Source organism: Camarhynchus parvulus, chromosome 19 (assembly GCF_901933205.1).
Source record: "Camarhynchus parvulus chromosome 19, STF_HiC, whole genome shotgun sequence".
In the NCBI taxonomy this organism is placed as follows: Eukaryota; Metazoa; Chordata; class Aves; order Passeriformes; family Thraupidae; genus Camarhynchus; species Camarhynchus parvulus.
In genome coordinates this window covers 5,314,261-5,338,769 of record NC_044589.1, presented here as the reverse complement: position 1 = coordinate 5,338,769, position 24,509 = coordinate 5,314,261, and the positions used below count along the sequence as shown (strand labels likewise).

Here is a 24,509-nt window from a genome sequence, read left to right as displayed (position 1 = left end):
TGAGCCTGTGCTTGTGTTGCACTCTGTGCCTTCCCAAAGGCCTGGAGGCTCCCGTGGATGGCTTGAGAGCATGAGAATATGGGAATTGGGGCTTCACTGCTGGTGGGTGATGTCCTTGCAGCATGGATTAATCCCAGCCAAGCTCCCTGTGAGCAGGGGACTGCTCTGCACTACCCATTTCCCAAGTGTGGCTGAGTTTATTGTGGAGAGGAGTATGGGTGGGAGGAGGAGACAGGCAATGAGGGGTTTTAAGCAAAAGATCTCATTAGTTACATATATCAGCCAGTTTCCATAGTAACTGGGGAAGAGAGGAAGCCTAAATCTGAGAGTGTCTGGGTGGCTGCATGCCTGAACCATCCTGGGCCTGCAGGGAGCTGCTCTGGGGAGCAAAGGGGGGCACAAAGGGTCCAGGTGCCCTGGGGAGAGGCAGTGGATCCCAGTGTCTGCATCAGGGGTGTGGATTTGCCTTTTTCTTCCTCCTCCCACCATTCCCGGGTGCATGAACAGGCTCTGCTGTCCTCTGTCCAGTCCCTCAGCACAGACTGGTGTCCACTGTCAGGTCTGGCACCCTGTGGATGGATTAGAGCTGCATGGTCACTTTGTGCTGCTCCTCTGCTGCTGTGCTGCTCCCTGTGCTCCTCAGAGGGATCCCACATTTCCAGTCTCTGGCCTTTCAGTGCAAGTTGGTTTAAGGCTGTTTCTGTCCCTCATTTTTTGTCAGTAGTACCCAACCTGCTCTGAATGACCCAGCACAGATAAAATGTTCCACCTGCCCCTGCAGGGAGTTAAATTTCTCCTGTTGAGCACCAGAAATGGGAATTTGCCAATGATGCTTATCAGGTGTGGGATCTTCCACCCAAAGTGTGACTGTGCCCCTTTACAGGCATCCACAGCCTGATGTTTGCTCTGTGCTGAGGAACTCCTTGGCATCCAGGGGCTGCTGGTTTGGGTCCTGGTGTTGTGTGGATTTCCCTGTTCTGGTTTCCTCAGAAAGTCCCTTAGAAATAATGTGTGTGACAATGACACCCATCCAGGTGTGCAGCTGAAATCACACCTCATCTGCAAGGGCCGAGGTCAGGCTGTGTGTTAAAACTGTACCACAGCCCTGTGATGTCTGGAGACAGTGCCTGGGGGGTGGTTCGCCCTTTCAAGTAATTGCTTTTTTAAAAAGGGAGAGGATTTTTACTGCCTTGTAGGACATTGATTTGGCCAGAAGTGTCTGTGTGTGAGCAAAGTAGGAGGGAGCTCTTGTGGCTTGGACACAACCTCAGAACCTGAGCACGCCTCAGGCTGTGATCTTTGTTCTTTTCCACCTTCATCTTCTGACTTTTTGGCTGCCTGTAGGTGGATGGGGGTTGTAGGGAAAGCAGAGTCCTCTTCCCCTCTGAGCAGCCTTTAAAGTCTCACCTTGATCAAGTCCTGAGTGACCCAGGGCAGTGAGAGCCCTGTAAGATGGGCAAATGCTTACCAAGAGATCACAGCCTGAAGGGAATGAGGTGGGTCCATGGAGAGAACTGGATTTTTTTTTCTCCTTGTGTCACATTTGCTCCTGTCCCCAGGGAAGCAGCCAGCATTTCCCTGTGCCCTTGCATCCTGGGAATGCTCCCCAGGGCTCTCCTGTCTCTGCAGATGATGGATCTGAACTAACAGATGCCTTTTTTTAACTCCCTTCCCTCCAAAGACACTGTCTCCAGCAAGCTGCAGAACAACAATGTCTACACCATTGCCAAGAGGAACGTGGAGGGGCAGGACATGCTCTACCAGTCCCTGAAGCTCACCAATGGCATCTGGATCCTGGCAGAGCTGCGCATCCAGCCCGGGAACCCCAACTACACGGTGAGAGCTCACAGGGCAGGGCACAGCCTGGGCTCCTGCTGCTCACCCACACCCTGAGCCCTTCCTCCCTGCCCTTCCTCCCTGGGTATTCACTGGCTACTCAGGATGAAGGAGGAAAATGATGAATCTGACTCCCATGTTCCTAGAAGGCTGATATGATATATGATACATTATATGATACATTATATTATATATATTATATTATAATTTTATTTTTTAATTATTATTTTATTATTTATACTATATTATACTATATTTATTAGTGTATTTATTTAATAGTATATTATATTATTTATTTAATAGTATATTATATTTATTATTTATACTATATTTATTGTTGTATTATACTTATTTTATTATTTGTACTATATTATACTATATTTATTTTACTATACTTATTAGTGTATTTATTTAATAGTATATTATATTTATTATTTATATTATATTTATTATAGTATTTATTATACTATAATTTATTTTTATTTATACTATATTAATTAAACTATACTTATTAGTGTATTTATTTAATCGTATATTTATTATTTATATCTCTTTATTATAGTATTTATTATACTATAATTTATTATTTTATTATTTATACTATATTATACTATACTACACCATATGATATTATACTATACTATACTAAAGAATAGAGAAAGGATACAGACAGAAGGCTACAAAGAATTATAATGAGAACTCATTACTCTCTCCAGAGTCTCAACAAGCCTGGCTGTGATTGGTCATTAAGTTAAAACAATTCACATGAAACCAATGAAACAATGACGAGTTGGTAAACAATCTCCAACCACATTCCAAAGCAGCAAAACACAGGAGAAGCAAATCAGATAATTATTGTTTTCGGTTTTTGTTCTGAGGCTTCTCAGCTTCCCAGGAGATGAAATCCTGACGAAGGGATTTTTCCAGAAAATGTGACAGTGACACCTCCCTCCCTGCTGGCTCTGTGTTGAGGGAGATGCTGTTAATTTGGCTGGGGGGCTGAGGAGTGCTTAGCATGGGCAAAGTGAGGAGCAACAAAATTCCCCTGCTCTGTCACCAGTGAGCTGGGCCAGCGCCTGCTCAGCAATGAGCAGTGACTTGCCAAGGTTACCCAGAGATAAAGCCAAGAGATATTAGCAAGGAAGCACTGCCAGGGAGCCCTTCCCCCCTTACAGACAAGAGGAAATTTATGCCCCGCCGTGTTCCCTGCTGTCTGTGGCCCTGTGCTGGCACCAGCCCGGGGCTGGGGGGAAGCTGCTCTCTGTCCTGCTTCATGCACCCCTGTGACTCTTCTCTTTGACTTCACTGCCCTTCTGAGACACGTGTGTGTCTCTGGTATTAGAGGATTTATCTCCTGTTGGAAGCTGTGCCAGGAGTTTCAAGAGAAATGTGTGGTCTGGGGAGCTGCGGGGTGGATGTGAGCGTTGGAAGGTGATTTAAAGTGTTTGCACAAGGTTTGATGCTGCAAGCCTGGTCTCAGCCTGATCTTTGCTTTAGAGAGGAGTGACAGCCAAGTTTGTGTCCATCAGGACTGAGCAGCAGATCTTTAGAAGCCCTTGGGTTTAGTGCTGTGATTTGCAGCCTGAGGACAAGCACAGGTCCCTTGTCTCAGTTTGGGACCATGTCCCCTTTTTCCTCCTGCCTGTGGGGCCACCTACATTTGCTGAGAATTTGGGAGTTTGCTTTTGTTTTCCTCCTGCTTTCAGCAGGCTCTGAAAGGGCACTTTGAGGTTGGTGATGAAGAAAGCAGGACAAATATTCAGTGTGATTGTCAGCAGCCATGTCCAACCCATTCCCTTGTGGCCGTGGCAGGAACTCCAGCACTAACCTCTGCTCTCCTCTCCACAGCTCTCCCTGAAATGCCGAGCTCCAGAAGTGTCCCAGTACATCTACCAGGCCTACGATGCCATCTTGAAAAACTAACAGGAGGTGGAGTCTGTGCCTCACCCTGCAGAAGGAGGGGGGAAAAGGGGTCCCCAGAGCCTCCTTCACCGCCAGCGCAGGGAAGAGCACTCCTAACTGGAAGCAGCTGTATTCATGTGTAGGATTGCAGTCAAAGGCACTGATTAAACAAGGTAGCAATTAGTATCCACGTGCTAATGATGATAGGGAGCAAACCCCTTTGGTATTTTTAGCGTCCATGGAGTTTGTAACCACTGCTTCAAACTACTCCCATGTGCCCCTGGCCCCTCACTCATCCGTTCTCGTGGGCTTCTCTCCCATTTTGTGCCAATGTTCAGTGTTTTCTAAATGGCTTTAGGTGTAGTTTGGATTTTGTAAAATAACTGCTCATTGGAAAAACGAAAAAACACCGAGCAAAAACCACACGTCTGCTCATTAAAACAAGGCAAAAGTGTCGAAAACATAACACTGCACTTTATTTTATATTTTTATACTTTTTTTTTTTGAGTTTTTCTATTGTAATTGGCTTAAAGGGAAGGTGATTGCAAGGAAGTCTTGGGAGCCCTGCAGGGACATGGGGCTCTAGCAGGGTGAGCACAGCCTCGGGGAATTAGGAACAGAGCCATCAGTGGGGTCCTAGGAGGGGGATGGAGCCCTAAGGAGGGGGTTTTTATTACTCTTGTGCTGGCTTCTATGGTGTTTTCACTCCAGCCATCTCCCTGCCTCATGAGCTGGTGATTTGAGCAGTGAGGCTGCTTTTGTGTGGGGAGGAGCTGCAGGCCTGGATGGGTAACAGGGCAGGGTTGATGAAAAGAAGGAAATGAGCCTGTTCTTAGAGCAAAAGGCTCATGCCAGAGCTCCAGGTGTGGTCTCTGCATCCTCACCCACATGCAGCCCCTCTTCCTCACATTCTTTCTGTGCCTGCTGAGGCCAAGCTGCCTCCTCAGCCATCCCTGAGCTGTGCCCCCTCTCCCAGTGCTGGCCCTGGCAATTCCCAGGCTCGTGGTGGCACATCCAGATGTGGCACTGCCACTTCCCCAGTGGGGCTGCAGCATCAGCCAGGCCCCCACAGAGAGGGGCTGCTGCTGGCAGTGCCCCAGGATGCCAGGGCAGTGGAGTGGCTCTCCCTGTTGCCATGCTGCCCCCAAAGCCCAGGCTGGGCATGGTGGGAGATGCTTTGGGCTTGGCACTGTTTGCTCCCTGCCTGCCTGGGGCACTCAGCTTTAGCTGGGCTGGGTGGAGCAGGCCATGGAAGGGTTTCTCCCTTTGGCAGCTCCACTCTTTGTGCCCAGCACAGTGGCCAGAGCCAGCCAGGCTCCTGCTCTGAGTCCCAAGCAGCCCCATGCCCTGGCCCCTGTTTTCCAAGCTGTCCCTTAGAGCCAGGATTGTTTCCCTTCCAGTCCACAGCTGTGGAGTCGCCCCATTGCATCCACTCAGTGCTGCAGCACCAGCAGTGAAAGCAAAGCTTCTTGCATGTCCCTGCTCCATCCATAGCTTGTCCTGCTTAATCCAACCCCAATCCAGACCAGCCTCTCCCTCCCCAGCATGCTTGGACATCTCCTCCCCAGCTAACAAAGCTCTTGCGTGTAGCAACCCCCCCTGTTGTCCTTTTAGACGCCACTTTCCAAGTCAGTAAATGTTTCACGGTGGGAGATCGTTCATCAGGGCTTTGGCACTGGCTGCAGCCGAGAACCCAGCGCTGGGAAAAGGTCAGAGAGGCTCCAGCAGGACCCTGAGGAAGGTGTGTCCCTGTGTAGGAACCCCTGGGCTCTGGCTGGGAGGAAGAAAGTGGGGCAGAGCTGGAGCAACCCAGCCCTTGAGCCTTGCCCAGTGTGCTGGGACGCGATTTGCTCCGAGCCCTGCGGGTGTAGTGTAAAAATCATTAACAGAGCAATTAAGGAAGCGCCAGTGGCACTGATGCTGTGTGGGGCAGGGAGGGAGAGCACAGTTTCGATGTGGGGAGGGGTTGCTGAGCACCCCCTTCCCTTGCCAAATTCCTTCCCAGCTTTTGGGGTGGGCGTCTGAGCCCGGGGCGGGGCCGGGGCTCGTCGGTGCCGTTCCCTCCGCCCCTGCTCGTTCGAGTGTTCCCGTTCGTGTTGCTCTTCAGGCTTTCCCTGCCCTCCGTGTCAATAAAGTCATTTCCACGAGGCTCTGGCTGCGTGTGGCTCTGTGGGAATGGGGAGAGGAGCCATTCCCCTGATGCTGGCTCTGCCCAGGGGAGCAGCAGGGCTGAAGGCTGCATTTGCTGGGAAGGAGGCTGTTTGCTCACCAGGCTTTTTTCCACCAGGCACAGACTCCCTAAATCTGGGGCTTGCAGAAGGAGGAGGCAGCGAGTTCCCTTGGTGCTCCAACAGCTGCTTCTCCTCATCTCAAAGGGCAGCAGGGACAGATTGAGATGAGGAGCAGGAGATGGATGTACCCATTTAGCCCTTCTGGGGCTCCAGGGGAGCTGTGTGTAGTGTGACCTGTTTTCCCTGTGGGGAAATGGTAAAATCCTGGGAGTCAGTGATGTGTTTGGATTGCTTTGCACTGGTGCTGTTTTTCAGAGGGCTTTGCCATCTCTGGTCCCATCTCAGGCAAGATGGGTTGGGCTGCAAAACCTCTGTGCCAGGCAGAGCCAAGCTCAGTACCTGAAGTGGCCAGAAATCCAACAGAACACGCAGCAGGTTTGGGGGTGTTGCTCTGGAGCTGGGTAACCTTCTCCCTCACCCTGCCCAGCCTTGGCTGAGCAGCCCCTGGGTTTTTGGGAGCTTCCACCCTCTGTGGAGGGCAGGTACCATATGAAACAGAGTTGCCCTGCCCTGGGATGGTTTTGTGTTGGAAGCAGGTGTACGTGTCAGGTAACAGCAATGATGGGCTGTGGGGGACACAGGGACTCAGGGGAGGATTGTGGCAGGAGCTGACCATAGCCACCAGCTCTGCCTGTCCCCAGCTGCCACCTGCACATCAGGACACAGGAACTCTTGGATGGATGGTTTGAGGTTTGCCTTGCGCTCGTGTTGCTCAGACTGGGATAAACCTCGCAGCCAGCGGGGACGTGCCGGCATCCAGCCCCACTCCCCTCCCCCCAGCTCCTCGTATATTAAATTTCACACATAAAACTGCAACTGAAGAGCATCTCGGAGGGAGCTGCTAAAAATAGCCCCGAGGCTGGAGCCTGAATTGTGCAGGAGAGTTCATGTGCAGCCCGGTCCCTGCGCTCTGCCGGAGACATTCCAGGGCTCGGCGCTGCTCCATGGCCGTGCGGGGAAGGGGAGCAGCGTCTCGGGCTGCTGAAAACCCCAGGGACACACAAATATCTGCATCTCTGAGCATCTCTACAGGGAAATAACGCCCCGATCCCTGCCAGGGGCTGTGACCCCCTTTGCCTGCTGCTGGTGCCAGGGTGGCACCAAGGCTGTGCCAGTGTCCTTGTGCCCCCAGCCGTGGGGCTGTGTCTGCCGTCCCTTTGTCCCCCAGGAGGGATGTGGCGTTGTGTTTGCCCCTGCACCCCCTCCTCACCGCGGAGATGATGTTTTTTCCCAGCCAAAGGTGCTGACGAGGCTGGGGGGAGCCCGGCCGAGCCCGTGTGATCGCCGCCAGCCCTGTGCAGACACCTCGGTGCTCGCCGGTGTCACAGGCAGCCGGGGTGGCCTTGGGGGGCTGTTCCGAGGAGCAGAGGGGTGCAGGGAGTCCATCAGCAGCGTGTTCCGGGGATTTGGACCATGGTCCCGGAGGTGCAGGCAGCGTCTTCCCTCTGTCCAGCACGCAGGTAAACGCTCCGTGCGGGGTGACCCAAAAATGCAGACACTGCAACAGAAATGTCCCTCCTTTGGTGGGGCCCCGGGCACAGAGAAGCCCCCGGCCCCTCCGGCGGCAGGAGGTGAAGCGATGTGCCCCGGAGCACAGCGAGCAGCGGTGCCGGAGGAGGGAGAGAGTCCCCGGGAGGGCTCCTGCCCACCTCCCCCGAGGGCCTCCGGCCCGGGGGACTCGTCCGGGGTGGGCATGAGAGCCCAGAGCCGCCGGGCGCCGGGGAGGGAAGGGGTGACGCCGCTGCACCCAGCACGCTGCAGGGGGGACATGGGAGGGTCTTTTCCCATCGGCGCCTCCCCAGAGCCCCGGGAGAAGCCGGTGTCTCTGCTGGATTCCTGCGGCTCGCTCTGTGCATTCCCTGCCTCCTTTCCCGGGTGCTGCCTCCTTCCCTCCAGGGCACTGCCCGCATCCTTCCCGGGCATCCTCCGCATCCCTGCCTGGGCAGAGCCTCCTTCCCTCCCCGGGCGCTGCCCGCATCCCTGCCTGAGCTCTGCCTGCCTCCCTCCCTCCATCCTTCCCTCCATCCCTCCCCGGGCGCTGCCCGCCTCCCGCCCCGGCATCCCCGCCATCCCACCGGGCGCTGCCGCCTCCATCCCCGCCCGGACACCGCCGCTCCCCCCGCCGTGCCCCGGCCGGGCTCTCCGCTCCCCCCGGTGTGGCCGCGCCGGGCGGGGGCCGGGCCGGGCCGGGGCTCTGCAGCGGGGCCGCCCGCCCCGCGCCGGGCTCGCCGCATGGCTCCGCCGCCCGCCGGGGCGCCGCCGGCCCGGGCCGCCGCTGCCAGGTACGGGGATCCGCCGGGAAGGGCAGGACGGGGGGCAAAGTTACCGCTGGGCAGGGCCGGGGGCGGCTGGCATGAGGGGACAAGGGGGAAAGTTGAGCGCCGGTGCTCTCCGCGCCCCTTCGCCCGCCGGCACGGCGGGTGCGGGTGTCGTCCCCCCTCGGCATCCCCCGATCCCCTCCAGCCCCAGCGACCCCGCGGGCCGGGGGTGCTGCGCTGCCCGGCGAGGCCGGAGCATCCCCGGGAGGGTCTGGATGCGGGGGGTGAGGGATGTGGGGTGCGGGATGTGGGGTGCGGGGAACGGGGGGTGCTGGATGTGGGATGCTGGATGTGGGGTGAGGGATGTGTGGTGAGGGATGCTGCCCCCGCCCCCGCCCTGCGGGGCTCAGGGGTTGCTCCTTGCAGCGCCCCAGGCGTGGCAGCGTGGCCAAGGTCGCAGCGGGGGCCGGGGCCGCCTTTCCCGGAGCCCCCTGCGAGCCCCCGCCCGGCCCTGCAGCCCGCGGAGCCCGGCCTGAGCCTGGTGCTGAGAGCCCGAGGACCGGGGATGGCCCCTGCCCCACCACCCCTCCGTGGGGTGCCCCGAAGGGTCCCCCCACTGTGCCTCAGTTTCCCACAGTAGCTGCTTGTCGGGCCGGGCACCATCAGGTCGGGCTCTGGTGTTTTTGGGGTGCAGTGTCCCCGCGGGCCAGCACAGAGGGCGGTGAGGTTCTGGCGGAGGCACAGCGGGCTCAGCCCGTGCCCCAGTTCCAGCGAGGCTCTGGTTTCCAGTTGTGCGGCTCCATCGGGCTCCGGCCCCGCAGAGGAGCTGGGGACGCTGTCGTGAGGAGGAAGGGTTTGTGGGGACAGGGCTGTCCCTGCAGCAGGGTGGCCCCCCGAGACCTGCAGTGACAGTGCTGTCTGCTGGCCGAGAAGGGCCCTGGCAGGGTCGGGCCTGGGGGCTCCTGCACTCCCCATTTCCCTGCATCTGGCACAGAAACATCCCCACTGCGGGGCTGGGGACAGCCAGCACCCCGGGGACAGCCCGGGAGACAGTGCCAGCACCCCGGGGACAAGTGCCAGCACCCCGGGGACAGGGGCAGCACCCCGGGGACAGCGACAGCAGCACGGGGACAGGGACAGCAGCACGGGGGGACAGGTCCCCGGTGCTGGAGTGGTGGGGTGAGGGTGCTGTGAGCCATGGCCCAGGGAAGGGATCCCGGGGAGCTCGGCCACTCCAGCACCCAGCAGCGGGAGCCGCTGTGCCCAGGCTCCCCCTGGGGTAAATAATCTCCATCAAACAGGCACAACAGGGTGTTTGAGCCTGACACTTTCAGCTCCTGCCCTGCACTTCGGGGATGGTGCGGGGAAAATGGGCCGGAGCATCAGAAATTGGTCAAAGCATCCACACTTTGGGATGAAGCACGGGCTGCTTCCTAGGGATGAGAGCCAGCGAAAGTGGGACCAACCCTCGCCAGTGCCTTCTCCATCACAGCTCCCGGTGCCGGCGGTGTTTGGGCTCCTCAGGCTCAGCTCCCACGTCTCTGTGTGCGGGTTGTCCCCCCGTGTCCCCCCACACGCGGGCCCTGCCCGGGGCCCCTCCGGCCCCAGCACGGCCGTGGCTCCGGGCTCACCCTGTCAGCTGGCTTCTAAATGAGTCCCCATCAAGTTACTTGCCCAGCCGCTCAAAGGCTGAAAGGAAACGCTCAAGCTGTCGCTCGCAGGCGCACAGCGATGTCCCCCGCCCGGCAAAAGGCAATTCCAGCTGTCCAAACCTAGTGAAGATGGATTCCCGGCTTGGGACAGCACCGGGAAGGGGCAGCTGGTGACAATGGCCCAGCACAGCCTGGGACCCTGCTGCTGCCGGGCTGAGCAAAGACAGAGCCTTTCCTTGTTCTGGCGCTGAAAGGGCTGAATGCGCCTGTGAGAACCTTCCTGGACTAAACTCCACTCAAATCCTGCCTCTCCTTGGCTGCTGGGGCGGGAGGCTCCGAGGAGAACCCTGAGCTCCTGCAGTGCCAAGACCTCTGGGTACCTTGTCAGCTCCTGCCGGAAAAAAAACACCCCCTGAGAGGTCTGTCAGAGCTGACCAGCTTCTCCTTGGCCTTGCAGTGACGGGGAGCCCCGGAGGGGAAATGCATCCTGAATGGGGCTGAGGCCCCCTGCTCGGGAATATGCAGCCTCGGCACCGCGGGGGCAGCACCGGGGCCGGAGCGCGGCGGGATGGTGGCAACCTTCAAGATCGCCGTGCTGGGAGCCCAGGGCGTGGGCAAGAGCGCCATAGTCCGGCAGTTTCTGTACAACGAGTTCAGCGAGGTCTGCGTGCCCACCACGGCCCGCCGCGTCTACCTGCCCGCCGTGGTCATGAACGGCCACGTGCACGACCTGCAGATCATGGACTTTCCCCCCATCACCGCCTTCCCTGTCAACACCCTGCAGGTAGGGCGGCACCCGAGGGCGCCTCCACCTCTGCGGGTCTGTGGTGCCCCCCCTGTGGTGGGGTTTTGCTGTTAAAATCTCTGGGGTTGCAGTTCTGCCTTTTTGGGGGACGTTTCTCTCTCTCCGTGGCAGGGTTTGGTTGCTAAATGAGGGATTGTGTCCTCATGGATCCTGCTGAGCAGGTCCAGGATAAAGTGTGTTCTAAAGTTTGGTGACAACAAACACACGAGAGGTGGCATCCCACTCCGAGGAGTGTGGCTCTGGCATTGCCCACAGCTGGGGTCCTGGAGCACTGGGATCCAGTCAGAGCCAACAGCAGAACATCTGGGTGACACCCAGGGGTTGCTGGAGAGCAGAGCCCTGATGCACCCACTGCCCAAGGCAGGCAGAGCTTGTCCCCTCCTGGCAGAGGCCATCACCCCCTGCAGCATTGCCTGGGCTCGTTCCTGGAGCTCTGAACCCACCAGCTCCTCCTCTACCCCCTCAGGTGCTTCCAAACCCCCCAAAAAGCACTGTGGGGTTGGAAAGCGTTGTCACCAGTGCCAACAACTTCTGGGGGAAAGAGGATGTTAAGCTCATGCCATAGCCCCAGTCCCGGGGGCACAGGTTGTGTCACCACTGTGGGGACAGGAGCTGGAGGTTCCCAGCTGTGGCTGGAGGGCAGTGCCACCAGTGGGGCCACCTCAGTTAATCACAGTGTCCCTGTCCCCAGCAGGGACAGGGTCACAGGGGCCATGTAGTGCTCTGAGAGTCCCTGTACCATCAGGCAGGAGGTGAAATGAGCACTCCAGGGGCGAGGAGAAGGTTTAAAAATTAATGGGTGAGTGCAGGGAAGGAAAGGTCAGCGTGAGAGGCAGCCTGAAATAGCAAAGGGTAATTTATTGACACAGCAGCCAATGCTCACACACTCCATTAACTCCCTGCCTCGCTGCACCCCAGAGGAGGTGCCAGTGGGAGCAGATGGAGGTTTCCAGGGAAGAGAGGGTGATCAGAGAGGTGGCTTTGAGGGGAAAGGAGAGGGATAAAGCTCTGTCTGCTGGGAAACATCCTGGACTCAGCTCCGTGCCAGGAGCAGCATCCCTGCAGTGCTGTCCTGCAAGGGGAGCAGGAGCCAGCGGCTCTCTGACATGCTGCTCCTGCAGTGCAACACTTCTGCAGCTGAAACATCCCAGGAAACCTGCACTGCTGAGGAAAACCATCCTGACAAGGCAGAGCTGCCCCCAGCACGGTGAAATAGCTGCAGTTCCTTGTCTCCCGGGTGTATCAGGGCTCAGAGGAGCCCAGAGGCTGCTGCTCCATCCTCCTGCATCTCTGGGCCCGAGGATCTCCCCAGCAACTCCCCTGGGTGGGCAGGGAGGGGCTGTGTCCCTCTGCCCCCTGCCAGCTCCTTCCCCTGCTGCCCCCTGTGACAGAGATCAACCCACATCCCAAAACTCCCCTTTCCCACCTCCTTCTGACACAAACTCGGGGAGGGCTGATTCGTGGCTCTGAAGGGGTTTGCTCAGGGACAAGTGATGCCTTTCCTCCCTGGAGAGCCTTTCTCCTTTCCAGAGGCACCCAGGAGGGTTTTGCAGTGCTGCCTGCAGGGGCTGCCCTTCCCAGTCCCGCTGCTGAGATGGGAAAGTGCCTGAAGTGAGGCAGATTTCCACTCATGGCATGAAAAAAAAAATAAATCCAGTTGTTCCCAGAAACCCAAGGGTTTCCTAACAGCATTAATTTCTTCCAGCTCCAGATTTTGGCTGTAGAGAGGCCACCTCTGCCTGCCTGTGCCCTGGATCCACATCTTGCTCTCACAGCTGCAGTTCCTGAGCAGCCTCTGCTCCTCTTCTGTCCCCATGTCCCCTCCAGACAGACCTGCTGTCACCTCCCCCCTCTGACCCACAGAGCTGCTGGTGCATCACCCTCAGAGCTCAGATGGGGCTCAGCCTCCTCTTCACCTGCCCTGCCCCACAAACCAGGGTGCATCACTAATTAGCACAGCTAATTAGCAGCTCTGGAGGATGAAGCCACCCAGAGCAGGGGGCTGCATCCAGCTCCCGCTTCCCAGCTCAGCTCTGGGCTGTAATTAGGCTGCAATCCTCCCTCAGGAGTGGAATTGGGGCTGACAAATCCTGTTACCTCTCCCCTGGACTGACAGGGGGATAAGGGATCTCTGGAGATGGGGGGATGGCTGCAGAGCTGTGGGGCACACACACAGGGGTCAGGGCAGAGCACAGGTGGGTGCTGGGGGATTGTGCAGCCCCCTGGTGCCACAGCAGCCCCCTTGGGGTGCCCACCCCCGGGAGAGGGCAAGAGCCAGGCCTGACCCCTCTGTGCCCCTTGCAGGAGTGGGCAGACGTGTGCTGCAGGGGGCTCCGGAGTGTCCATGCCTACATCCTGGTCTATGACATCTGTTGCTTTGACAGCTTCGAGTACATCAAAACCATCCGCCAGCAGATCCTGGAAACGAGGTAGGGGTGGCTTCGGGGTGGTGGCAGAGCCCCCTGGCTCCTGGCAAGGGAGTTCTGCACCAAGGGGGCACATCTTGGCATCAGAGATGAGATGTCAGACGGGCACAAAGCCCCTCGGCAGGGATGGGAGCCCAAAAACCAAGAGAGGAGCAGGAGCCCAGGCAGGCTCCTCTGAACCCAGGATCCTCTGCTGCCATTCCTGGCACAGCTGCTCCCTGTCCTGCCCCGTGGAACCCAGGGAGGGCTGGAGGATTCTCTGCTGCCAGCCCCAAAAATGAGCTGCAAAACGCCCAGCAAAGGCTCTGAGCAAATTCCTGCCTCATGCCCGACAGCGTTCCCAGGAAAACAGGATTAGCTGCCCTCTATAAGATTCCACACCAGCAGCACATCCAAACACCTTTTACCTCACTTCACTTCACTTCACTTCACTTCACTTCACTTCACTTCACTTCACTTCACTTCACTTCACTTCACTTCACTTTTCACTTCACATCCACACCTCTCCCTCTTACTCCAAGAGAGAAAAAACAGGGTTGAGGTTGGCAGAGCTTTGAGGAGCCTGGCTGGGACCTGGCTTTGATTTTGGCTATTGATTTGTGCATTCGTGTGCCAGGCAGGTGTCCCCTGTGGCTGAGCCCTGAGTGAGCAGCTGCAGGTGCCATGGGGGTGTCACCAGCTGGGGGTTCTGTACAAATCACAAATGGGATGGGGCTGCTGTGGAACGTGCCTTGAGCTGTTTGATTTTCCAGCATCAGTTTTATTACATGATTATGACAATGGGAAGATGCCATCAGCTCACATCTCAAGCAGCAAACTAAGAACTTAATGTTACAACTCACTTTATAAGTTTTTTGGCCAATCTCACAAAGCAAAAGCACATTGACAGTAGTTCTATCTAATCACTATAAGCACAGGTACCTTTGGTTAAACAATGCCTGCTTATTTCAAATACAATACTTACTTGTAAACTGTAAAACACAATGCACAAAACTCTATTATTAAGCTTCAAACTTCCTAATATCTTGCTAGATAAATTCTTCTGTAGCTTAGGGAGTTATTCTAGACAAGCGTTAATACACAGACCATTGTTCTATTTGTCTTTGCTTTTCTACAGCTTAAATAATTTTTCTGCTGACCAATCTCATGGCTGCTGCTTAGCTCTGATCACACTTCTGCTCTCTCTGAGGCCTGCCTTTTGCAGCTTTCCCAAAACCCTCTGATTTTGTAGATTCCCACATGAGGGGTGGCTGGACACGGAGAGGGACAAGGGGACAAGGCAAGGCACAGCCAGGAGCCCTTTGGGGATGGGTTGAGCTCTGTGCGCTGTCCCTGTGTGCTCTGTCCCCTGCCATCCTCCCCCCTGACCGCCCGCCCTCCGCAGGGTCATCGGCACCTCGGAGACGCCCATCATCATCGTGGGCAACAAGCGGGACCTGCAGCGGGGCCGGGTCATCCCGCGCTGGAACGTCTCCAACCTGGTGAAAAAGACCTGGAAGTGCGGCTACATCGAGTGCTCGGCCAAGTACAACTGGCACATCCTGCTGCTCTTCAGCGAGCTCCTCAAGAGCGTGGGCTGTGCCCGCTGCAAGCACGTCCACACCACCATCCGCTTCCAGGGCGCGCTGCGCAGGAACCGCTGCACCATCATGTGAGCCCAGGGGCCCCCCAAACCCGGGGATGGCTCTGCTGCACCATCATGTGAGCCCAGGGGCCCCCCAAACCCGGGGATGGCTCTGCTGCACCATCATGTGAGCCCAGGGGCCCCCCAAACCCGGAGATGGTTCTGCTGCACCATCATGTGAGCCCAGGGGCCCCCCAGACCTGGGGATGGTTCTGCTGCACCATCATGTGAGCTCCCCCTGCCCAGGGACCCCCAAACCCGGGGATGGTTCTGCTCCCCGGGCAGTGGGAGTTGTGCTGGAGGCACCTCCGGGCTTGCTGAGGTGACATTTGGGGACATTTGGCACCTCGGGCAGGGTGTGCAGGGGGATCGTGAGGAGTGAGGGATGGCCCTGAGCTCTCTCCAAGCCTGCAGTGCTTGAGGCCAAAGCCATGCCAGGGGCCCTGGAGGGTGGAGGAGGTGCCCAAATTTTTGGCTGTCACTTCATCCTTACCAGTTCCTGCCCTGGCAGCACGGGGGCAGCTCCTGGTGCTGCCTGCCCACCATCACCTGCTCCTGGAAGGGAATTATCCAGCCCCTGTATCCCAGTGTTCTGGGGCTGCTTCTGTCTCTGGGGCACAGGGAAACGGGAGTTCTGCTTTTCCCCTTGTGGAGCTGGGGTTTCTCCCTGTGGAGGGCACAGCAGCCAGGTTACATGGGCTGTCTTTTGGCTCGGCCAGGTCAGATCTCCAGGTGGAATTTCTGGATGAAAGCAAGAAAGGGGGAAAAAAAACCAAGTCCCAGTCCTGCTCCTGACATCCCCAGGAGCTGGGTTCTGCCTTCCCAGGGCCCTGAGCTCCCCTCTGCCCCAGCACAGCCCCAGCACAGGAAGGCTTCTCCTCTCCCAGCCTGTGAACACCAAATAACCTGGGAACGCTCCTTGCCGGGCAGGTCACCCCTCTGCTACCTCTGCTCCTGGGCTCAGCAGGTGACCAGCTTTGCAGGGCTCCACCCCAGCCCTCGGGGTGTCCCGGGCAGGTGGGCACCCCCTGTGCCCCCTGTGCCCCCTGTGCCCCCTGTGCCCCCGGCAGTGCCACCAAGTCCGGGGTTTCCCACAGGGATGTTGCCTCGGCAGCAACAGGGAGCTGGAGCAGCACTTCCAGCTGCATTCTTGGGGTTTTTTTTCCTCTCTGCATATCCCTAATAGGAAAGTGAGCTCCACTTTTTTTGGGTTTTAATTATTGTTTTTTAATCTTTTGGTTTGTGTTTGCACCAGAGCTGCAGCTCGCCTGCATCCTGCCCGGCAGGGTGGGTTGGCAAAGGGCAGCCCCTGCTAGGAAATGGTGATGGGGTGGTGAAGGGAGAGCAAGAGGCCGAGAGGGTCGTGGTTTCTCCATGGCTGGTCCCTGTGAGACACAGGGAAACACCATCCTCACCTGCTGAGGCAGGACCTGTGTCTGATCCATCCTCCAGCAAAACCATCCCCGTGATTGCTGCTGTCACACGGAGCTGGAGGGGCTCAGCACCGCTCTGGGCAGCAGAACAGGACACCCAGCCCTCCCTGCCACCACAGCCAGGTGTCCATGGCCCAGCAGCTCCACCGTGCTCTTGGAATTGCTTCCCACTAAAGGCAGCTCCAGCTGAGCTCCAGTGCCTCTGACCACCCCATCCCTGTGCCAGGGCTGGGGGTACATCCTGCTCCTCCCTCCCTGCTTGGGGAATCAAACCCCTTGCTCCAAAATTTAAAAATAAATAAAAGGGAAAAATTAGGAAAGGCAACGGGGGGACACGAGTCCATCTCAGCCAGGAGGGGCAGTGGCACTTGTCACCACCCCTCGCCTTCATGGCAAACCTGGCTCCCTGTCCAAGCTCATCCTGACAGGATTTATTAACATATGTGAGTCCACTTATCGATCTCTGGCTAGAGCTTTACCCCTCCAAATTGTCTGAGAAGGAAATTCCTTGGTAAATGCTAATAATAAAGCATTTCTAAAGTGCTCACATGTACACATATCAACGACTAAGCCAATACATTGTTTGTTACAACCCTGTAGCCTGCAGTTTATAGCACAATTAGTTACAGGTTTTTATAGCATCTATTTAGTATTTTGAAGAAAAAAAAAGAAAAAAAAAGGTTATAAATATAATTGTTATATTCTATTGTACTTTATAGACAGAGGAAGTTATATTAGTAATAACAACAACTCTCACTGCTTCGACAGCGTCTCCCAGCTCCTGGAAAAACGAGGGCTACAAAGAGCTCCTCTCCCCAGAGCCCAGGGAGGGGTGGGTGGTGCTGGTGGCACCCTGGGTGCAGCCAGGGAACCCCAGGCAGGCAGATCCCAGGTGTCCAGGCGCAGGGATTGGAGCACGAGCACCCTGCGGCCCCTACTCACACCTTACTACAGATTTACCACTCACCCAACGCCCCCCCGGTCCTGCTGAGAGCAGCCTGGGCCTGGCACAGGCTGGCACGGCCCCACTGCTGTGCCCAGGGCAGTGCCAGGTCCCTGCCCCCGTGCTCCTGGAGGTGATGCCTGGGTTCGGTTCGGCCCCACCAAGGATGCTCCCCTCTCCTCCTCCTCCTCCTCCTGCCCCGCTGAGCATCCCAGTTGCCTGGACTTGGCTTCCCTTCCCCCCCTGGACTCCTTGTTGGAGATTCCCGAGGTGTCTGCACCGCCTGTGACGCCCTGCACCTCCTTCTTTGAAATTGAATTAAAAATCAGGTCTGTCCCCTTGTTCCGTACCAGCCTCGGGAGTGTTTTTGCCAGCAGGTTTTGCATTCCCCCGAGTCCCAGCGCTCACATTTGCAGCTCCTCTGCAGAAGAGTGGGGCTGGCTTCATCCTCTCATGGAAAACGAGACTCTCCCGGGCATTGTGGGGCTCTCAGAGGGACGATTGCTGTGCCCACATCAGGATTATCCTCCTCCCTCCCCACCCACACAGAAAAGAAGTGGAAACAGAGGAGTTTTGGCACATCTCTATTGCACAAACAGCATTGCTGGGGTCTCGGGTGCAGCAGTGCCTGCTGTGACCCTAATTTGAGAGTTGTGGTGACATTCAGCACCCCTGAGGGGACCACGGCCACCACGGGGGTCAGCAAGGGCCCCCCCTGTGACCCCCCAGCACTCCTGGAGGCTCTGGGAGCTGTCAGACACGGGGCTCACTGGTCCCACGGTGCAGATGGGGAGCACCGAGGTGTGAGATGATTTTTATGGGTGTCAGGGATGGGGTGTCCCCTCTTCAGGCGGGCTAAACCCCTCCCCCTGCAGAAAACATCGATTTGGGGCTGGATTTTTCCACCCAAACCAGTACAAAAGCGCCTGCCTAGCAGGATTACCAGCACAGAAAAAAAAAATCCATTGGGAAGGAGGGGGTGCAGCTCTGAAAATGAGGTGGAACCCCGCGGGGTGTGTGGGAGCAATCCCACCGGGGAAACCTGGGGCGCTGCAGCTCCACCTTCAGCCGCAGCACCGCTGCCGTCCGTCCGTCCGTCCGTCGGGGCGGGCTCAGACCCACGACTCCTCCTCCTCATCCTCGCTCAGCCAGGCGCCGCTGTCCCCCAGGGAGGGCGCGGGGCGGGCGCTGCCGCTCTGGGGGGCTCGGGGGGCGCCCGGGGCTCGGCGCTGGCGCTGCCCCAGCGGGGTGGGGATGCGCGAGGGCCGCTTGCCCGGCCTGTGGTCCCGCCGCGGGCGCACCTTGGGCCGCAGCTTCAGCTTGTAGATGGAGGGCACCCGCTCGGGCTTCTTCAGGCAGCGCCGGGGCTTGGCGGCGCTGCTGGCCCGGGCTGCCCGCGGGGTCTGCCCGCCCATTCCCGGCCGCTGTGCCTCTCCCGGGGCCGGGAGCTCCGGGGCAGCTCCTGGGGGTGTTTTGGGGACCTGGCCCCACATCCCCACGGGGCGCAGGGGCTGCGGGCCGCGGGACAGCTCCTGCAGCACCCTGGCATAGCCGGGGGGCTGCGTGTGCCCACAGCACCCCCGCGGCCCCTCGGGCCCATCGCCGCAGGCTGCCCCCGCTCCATCCTGTGCCCCCCGAGGTCCCTGGGCACCCCCAGCCCTGGGGCTCGGGGCTGGGTGGCCCTGCCGTGTCCCCAGGGGACTGTCCCCAGCAGCACAGCCCTTGCACCCCCCAGCGGAGCGGCCCTGAGGGGTGGGGGGCCGGGGGGCGGCCGGGCTGGCTTTGAGATGGGGTTTAGCGCTGCTGTCCGGTTTCGGGGCTTGGCTGGAGGAATTGCGGGGTGAGGGCTCTCGGCCCCGGCCCAGGGCGCCCTGCCTCCCTTCCCGTGAGCTCTTCAGGCTCTGGGGGTCTCCCGGAGCATCCCGGTGCGAGGAGGGGGCGCAGACCTTTAGGGGACTGGGGGCACGGACCTTTAAGGGACTGGGGGCTCGGGGTGTGGCTGTGGTGGCTGTCCCCGTCTCCTGCGGCCTGGCAGCCAGCACAGATGATTTTCCTCCTTGCTGGGCGCTCCTCGGAGCTGCCGGTGCCGTCCGTGGGCTGGGAGCTGCGGGCCTGCCCCGAGCCGGTGCCACAGGGATGGATGTCCCCGGGCTGGATGATGTCCCCGGGCTGGATGATGTCCCCGGGCTGGATGATGTCCCCGGGCTGGTCCCTTGCCACGCCCTGGGGACCCCCGCGCCGTTCGGGGGGCTCGGCCGGGAGGGGGTGGGTGCCCGGCCCCTCGGGCCGTGCCCAGGGGAGCCGGATCGGGCAGGTGAGCGGGATGGTGGCGGCTGCCTCCCCAAGGGGACAGCGGGTGGCTCCCGCATCCTGCAGGGAGAGACAGCGGAGAGGGGCCGGGAGCTGCTGCATCCCCCCCGTCCCGCCGGGTGCTGGGCACCTCCAGAAGGGAAAGGGGGAAAAAATTCTGAATATGCTCCAAAACCTGCTCTGAAGCCGTGCAGTTTGGGGCACGAAGCATCTCGGCAGCATTTACCTGCCCGAAGGGACCCTCCGGGGCCGTGCTGGCTCCGGTTGAGGGCTGGCACCCGGCTGGCGACCCCAGGGCACGGGGGGCAGGGGGCTCTGGGAGCGGCTGACCAGCAGCAGCGCGGGCTGGGGGCTGCGGGCGGCCGGGCACAGCCGCACCTCGTGCTGCACCTGCTGCTGCGGGCTCCGGCCTTTCCAGGCTTGTTTGTGAGCTGTGGGGACAACGAGGGGGGCTCAGCGCCCCTGTCCCATGCACCCACCCGCGGTGAAGCCCACCCAGCCGTGGCTCAGCATCCAGTCCCCCGAGGGGGCCGGCAGAAAGCTGCGCTCCCTGCAAAGCGGCTTTTGGGGTCCGGCTCCATCCTAAAGTCTTCCATGACCTCTAGTGGCCACCAAAACCAAAGTCCCCAAAACCCGACGTTCCCCGGCGAAACAACGAGGCATGGCTGTACCAAAGCCAAAACATCCCCGAGAAGCATCGAGACCAGCCACAGATCCCCCATCCTCAGCCAGCCGCGGGGTTTGGGGACGCGGGGACTCACAGAGCGAGGTGCAGCGACACGGGTCGTGCTTGTCCAGGTAATGCTCCAGCGTGTCCCAGCCGCCCCCGACCCGCACCATGACGTGTTCCCGCAGGATCTGCGCGGGAATGTCCGTGCCAGGGAACACCGCAGCCTGGGGGTGGCACGATCGGCTGGGCTTCGAGAGCTGTGGGCTGGCCCCGAGTGCCACCAGGTGTCCCAAAGAGCAGCTATGGGCTGGCCCCGAGTGCCACCAGGTGTCCCAAAGGGCGGCTGCGTCCCTGGCTCAGCTCCTGCGGCCGTCCCGACAGGTTTATTTTGTCACCACAAGGAGGGTGAGGGACCCTTTTGGAAAATCCCTGTCCTTCGTGGAGTGCTGCGTTCTTTGGATTCAGAGCATCCCAGTGCTCCCATAGCTGGGTGAGAGCAGGCTGTGGCTCTGTGGGGTGTCAGGGTTTGTCCCACACACACGGATGGTGAAATCCATACCAACTATCACAGGGCTGAGCTCCCCTGCTTTGGGAATAATGATCCAAACTCCCACACAGACCCTTTTGGGGGATTGTGGAAATGGGGACATGGCAGCAGAGCAGAATGCCTGATGCTTTTCCCCCAAGAGCAGGAGTGAAGCAGACTCACCCGGACAAAGATGAGGCTGTCAGAGTCCCCCACTCGGTATTTCCCTTCGGAGACCTTGATCATGGGGAACTGCACAGGGCAGGTACAGCGGCTCACCAGGTGCTGCACCTGAGGGTGGCAGGGATGGGTCCTCACCAGGGCTGCTGGGAAAGGTCCTGGGGCAACCATGCCCATCCCCATCCATCCCCATCCTCATCCATCTCCATGCCCATCCAATCCATCTCCATCCATCTCCATGCCCATCCCATCCATCCCCATGCCCATCCAATCCATATCCATGCCCATCCCCATGCCCACCCTCATCCATCTCCATCCCCACCCCCATCCATCCCCATGCCCATCCCCATGCCCCCCCATTCCATCCTCATCCATCTCCATATCCATCCAATCCATCTCCATGCCCACCCCTGTCCATCTTCATCCCCATCCCCATCCTCATCCCCATCCCCATCCATCTCCATGCCCATCTAATCCATCTCCATGCCCATTCCATCCCCATCCCCATCCATCTCCATCCCCATCCTCATGCCCATTCCATCCCCATCCATCTCATCCTATCCATCCCCATCCGTCTCCAGCCCATCAATCATCTCCCATTCCACCCCCATCCCCATCCATCTCCATCCCCATCCCCATCCCCATCCATCCCCATGCCCATTCCCATCCACCTCCATGCTCATCCCTACCCCCATCCATTTCCATTTCCATCCCATCCATCTCTATGCCCATCCCCATCCATCCCTATGCCCATGCCCATGCCCATGCCCATCCCCATCCATCCCCATGCCCCCCTGCCCCTTGGCACCATCTGGTCGAGGTTCTGGAGGTCCCGTGGTGCCCTCCTGGGGCCCCGGGGCAGGTTGGGCTCTGGGGGAGGCATCTCCAGCTCCTGCCGAAGCTCCTCCTCGATCTCCTCCTCCATCTGCACCAGGGTTGGGGCGCGCATCCCGAAGCGGGAGCCGTGGCGTGCCAGCTCCAGCAGGCACAGCACGAAGTTCTTCTCGTTCTTCCTCAGCACCAGGTCCTCTGTCTCGAACATCAGCACGTCTGGGCAGGGCAGGGCAGGGCTGAGCCAGGGCTGGCACGTGGGGATGGGGACAGAGCAGATGGGGGGCACAGATGGAGGCAAAACCCACCCAAAGGGTGCTCTTCACTGGAGCCATCCCACCAGGAATATGGCTGGGTTAACAAGAGTTGGGGTAAGTGATAAAGGAGGAAGAGCCTTTCCTTGTGGGCATCTACAGCTGTTTCACAGCATCCCAAAGCCACAAAACTCAGCACCTGAGAGCCCTGAGGATGTCTTGCTCTGTGCCACTCCCCTCCCTGGGCATCCCTGGTGGCAGGACAGGGTGACAGATGCTTTGCTCAGAGCCAGGACTTCTCCTGCTGTCCTCAGGGCTGGGATTGTGCTGTGCCTGGCAGGGACACACTGTGCCATCCACCCTTTCCTTTGCCATTCCTCCTGTGCATTTCACCCAAGCAAACCCTCCAGCCACGTGCCAGCACCCTGCAAAGCTGCTGCCAAGCCTGGAGGACCTTGCACAAGGGATGCCAGCTCAGGGATGCCTGCACACGGAGCTGTCCCATGCCAGGGTGGCGCTGGGTTTGGGGCAAAACACAGCGACATGGCACAGCTGGAGCCTGGCATCCTACCTTTGATACCCATCTCCTTCCTGCACCACTGGATGAAGTTGGAGACGTTGTCCCTGGCCTGGAAGGTGCCAGGCTGTGCTGTGAGGTTGCAGGTGACACCGGCGGAGGGCAGCTGGAGCTGCCGGGCCGCCTCGGGGCAGGCACGGGCAAACTCCCCGGCCGCCTGGGTGACGTGGTTGGCGTGGGAGCACAGCACAGCCCCTGTCTCCAGCACCTCCAGGAAGGTGCCCACGTCGATGTCAAGGTCATAGAGCTCCTTCAGCCACTCTGCCAGGTCCTCCTTCATGGCGTACAGGTACTGCCCGCTGGACTGGTAGGGACGGATGCTGCGCGCCCCCGTGCCCGGTGTGCCCCACATCCTGCCATAAGACTGGGGGAGGTGGAGGGAAAAGGATGCTGGGGACGTGGCTGTCCCTGTCCTGTCCCCAGCACCCTCCCGGCAGCCACACTCACCTGGTGCCACTTGCTCCCTGCCACACGGGGTGCTGGCAGTGTCCTGGTGGTGCCCAGAGCCCTGCAGTGGTGCCGGGGAGAGGAAATCACCCTCCTGCGTGTTTTGTTTCCTTCCCAAGCCCCGATCGCTTCTCCTTGGTGACAAGGGACTGGCTGCAAACACTCCCTGTTAACCCCTGAGCACCTGCTCCTCTCTCACAGCCCTGCTCCTCCCCAGCCATGCCAGGGGTGGATTTTCCCCCCAAAGGCCCTGGCTCCGGGGCAGGAAGGAGTTGGAGAGCAGCTCACCAGCTCCCAAGTTGCTCCCAGCCACACGAGGGGGATTTTCCCCCTTCCCAAAACCCCTACACCCACCTCCACCACAGGTGAGGTGACCTGAGGGCCACAAGGTGCATCTTCAGGGCGACCTCAAGGTGAGGAGGGTTCATCTTCACACCCACCTCTGGGATTTCTCTGCTCTGTGCTCCTTTCCAAACTCCTTCCCTCCTTGCCCACAGCAGTGAGGTGTTTGGGAAAAGCCAAAGGGATGGAGTGACTCCAGGAGCTGGGGCTTTAAGGAAAGAACTGCTCATGAGTGGGCACCTCTGGGAATGTGGGACGCTCCCTCCCTAAGCCAGGCCTTGCAGAGCTGCCCCAGCACCCAGGCACCTCTGCAGAAAACAAGCAACTCTACCAGGGAAGTGTTCACACCTCGGGCCCAAAGCAGAGCCTCTCCTGGGCTTTGTGGGGCTCCTTGCTGTGGTGGGGACCCATCCTGTCCCTGGAGCCAGCTGCTGATGTCACTGCAGCTCAGTGTCCAGCGGGGTCATTTTGGGGCAGGGAATGCAGGAATCCCAGCTATTCCATTTGGGGAATGTGAGGCAGGCTGGGGGAGTCTGATGTGCCCGGCCAGGGAGGCCAGCAGGAGAAAAGAACCCTTGAGGAGCTGGATTTCCATCCAGGGCACCCGGGGGGGGGTTGAAAGGCTCAGGGTGTGAGTTCAGCTCCCCCAGACCCCCCCAGACTGATGGGACACAGAAAAGTGATCCCAGCTGTCCCTGCCAGCAATGCTGAGCTCAGCCCAGCCCTGGCAGCATCACAGGGCCCCAAAACATCCCACAGGACACAGCCCCAGGAAAGACATGGCAGCAAGCCAGGCAAGAGATGGAAAACCCAAAAAGGGGAGAGGATTTGAGGTAGGCTCATCCTCAGCCTCCAGTCACACAGCACAGGGGATGCCTGGCTTTCTCCTAAAGGGGACAGGAAGAGGGATAATGAATGACTTCAGCCTGGGGGGAAAAACCTATTAACACATTCCAAAGCGTGGAAAAATCCTCAGTAATTTGGGGTTGAAGTAAGAAAGAGAATTTCCATGTTTTCATCACCATCAGTGAGTTTTCAGTGGGATCCATCTCCCCTCTTTGATCCTTCCAGCATGAAAGCCGAGGCCAAATTCAGCAACCCCCTCTCCAACCCCAAACACCCAGAGGCATCTGAAACACAGCCCTGTCAGGAAACTGGAGATTTGCTTTAAAAATAAAACAACCCAAACCCGAAGTGTGACA

General features: G+C 58.7%; 3 protein-coding genes across 9 annotated transcripts in view; 2 read left to right on the top strand and 1 right to left on the bottom strand.

Moving 5' to 3' along the window:
• AP2B1 (adaptor related protein complex 2 subunit beta 1) overlaps window positions 1–5,886 on the top strand; it is a 78,892-nt gene extending 73,006 nt beyond the window's left edge. For 5 of the 6 annotated variants that reach the window (XM_030962440.1, XM_030962438.1, XM_030962436.1 and 2 more), the window contains 2 exons: window positions 1,682–1,836; window positions 3,685–4,031. In XM_030962440.1, the coding sequence (XP_030818300.1) occupies window positions 1,682–1,836; window positions 3,685–3,759 (230 nt within the window). In that variant the 3' untranslated portion in view covers window positions 3,760–4,031. Of the gene's footprint in view, window positions 1–1,681; window positions 1,837–3,684 lie in introns of all 6 variants that reach the window. The other variant, XM_030962435.1, reaches the window with a different exon arrangement.
• A 1,432-nt stretch (window positions 5,887–7,318) lies between these two features.
• On the top strand, window positions 7,319–17,512 carry RASL10B (RAS like family 10 member B). 2 transcript variants are annotated; one of them, XM_030962704.1, is made up of 4 exons: window positions 7,319–7,489; window positions 10,397–10,723; window positions 13,049–13,173; window positions 14,555–17,512. In XM_030962704.1, exons 2-4 carry the CDS (start codon window positions 10,508–10,510, stop codon window positions 14,823–14,825), a joined length of 612 nt encoding a protein of 203 aa, XP_030818564.1. In that variant the 5' UTR covers window positions 7,319–7,489; window positions 10,397–10,507; the 3' UTR covers window positions 14,826–17,512. The 2 variants fall into 2 exon arrangements, with proteins under 2 accessions (XP_030818564.1, XP_030818565.1); XM_030962705.1 differs by lacking the exon at window positions 7,319–7,489 and adding an exon at window positions 8,257–8,311.
• Window positions 17,513–18,282: 770 nt separating this feature from the next.
• On the bottom strand, window positions 18,283–23,035 carry GAS2L2 (growth arrest specific 2 like 2). The gene is made up of 8 exons (XM_030962870.1): window positions 22,966–23,035; window positions 22,513–22,882; window positions 21,665–21,906; window positions 20,860–20,967; window positions 20,242–20,338; window positions 19,707–19,911; window positions 19,391–19,540; window positions 18,283–19,321 (listed from the first exon to the last, which is right to left on the bottom strand). The coding sequence occupies exons 2-8, from the start codon at window positions 22,868–22,870 to the stop codon at window positions 18,283–18,285; spliced, it is 2,199 nt and encodes a 732-aa protein (XP_030818730.1). The 5' UTR covers window positions 22,871–22,882; window positions 22,966–23,035.
• Between the last annotated feature and the right edge of the window lie 1,474 nt (window positions 23,036–24,509).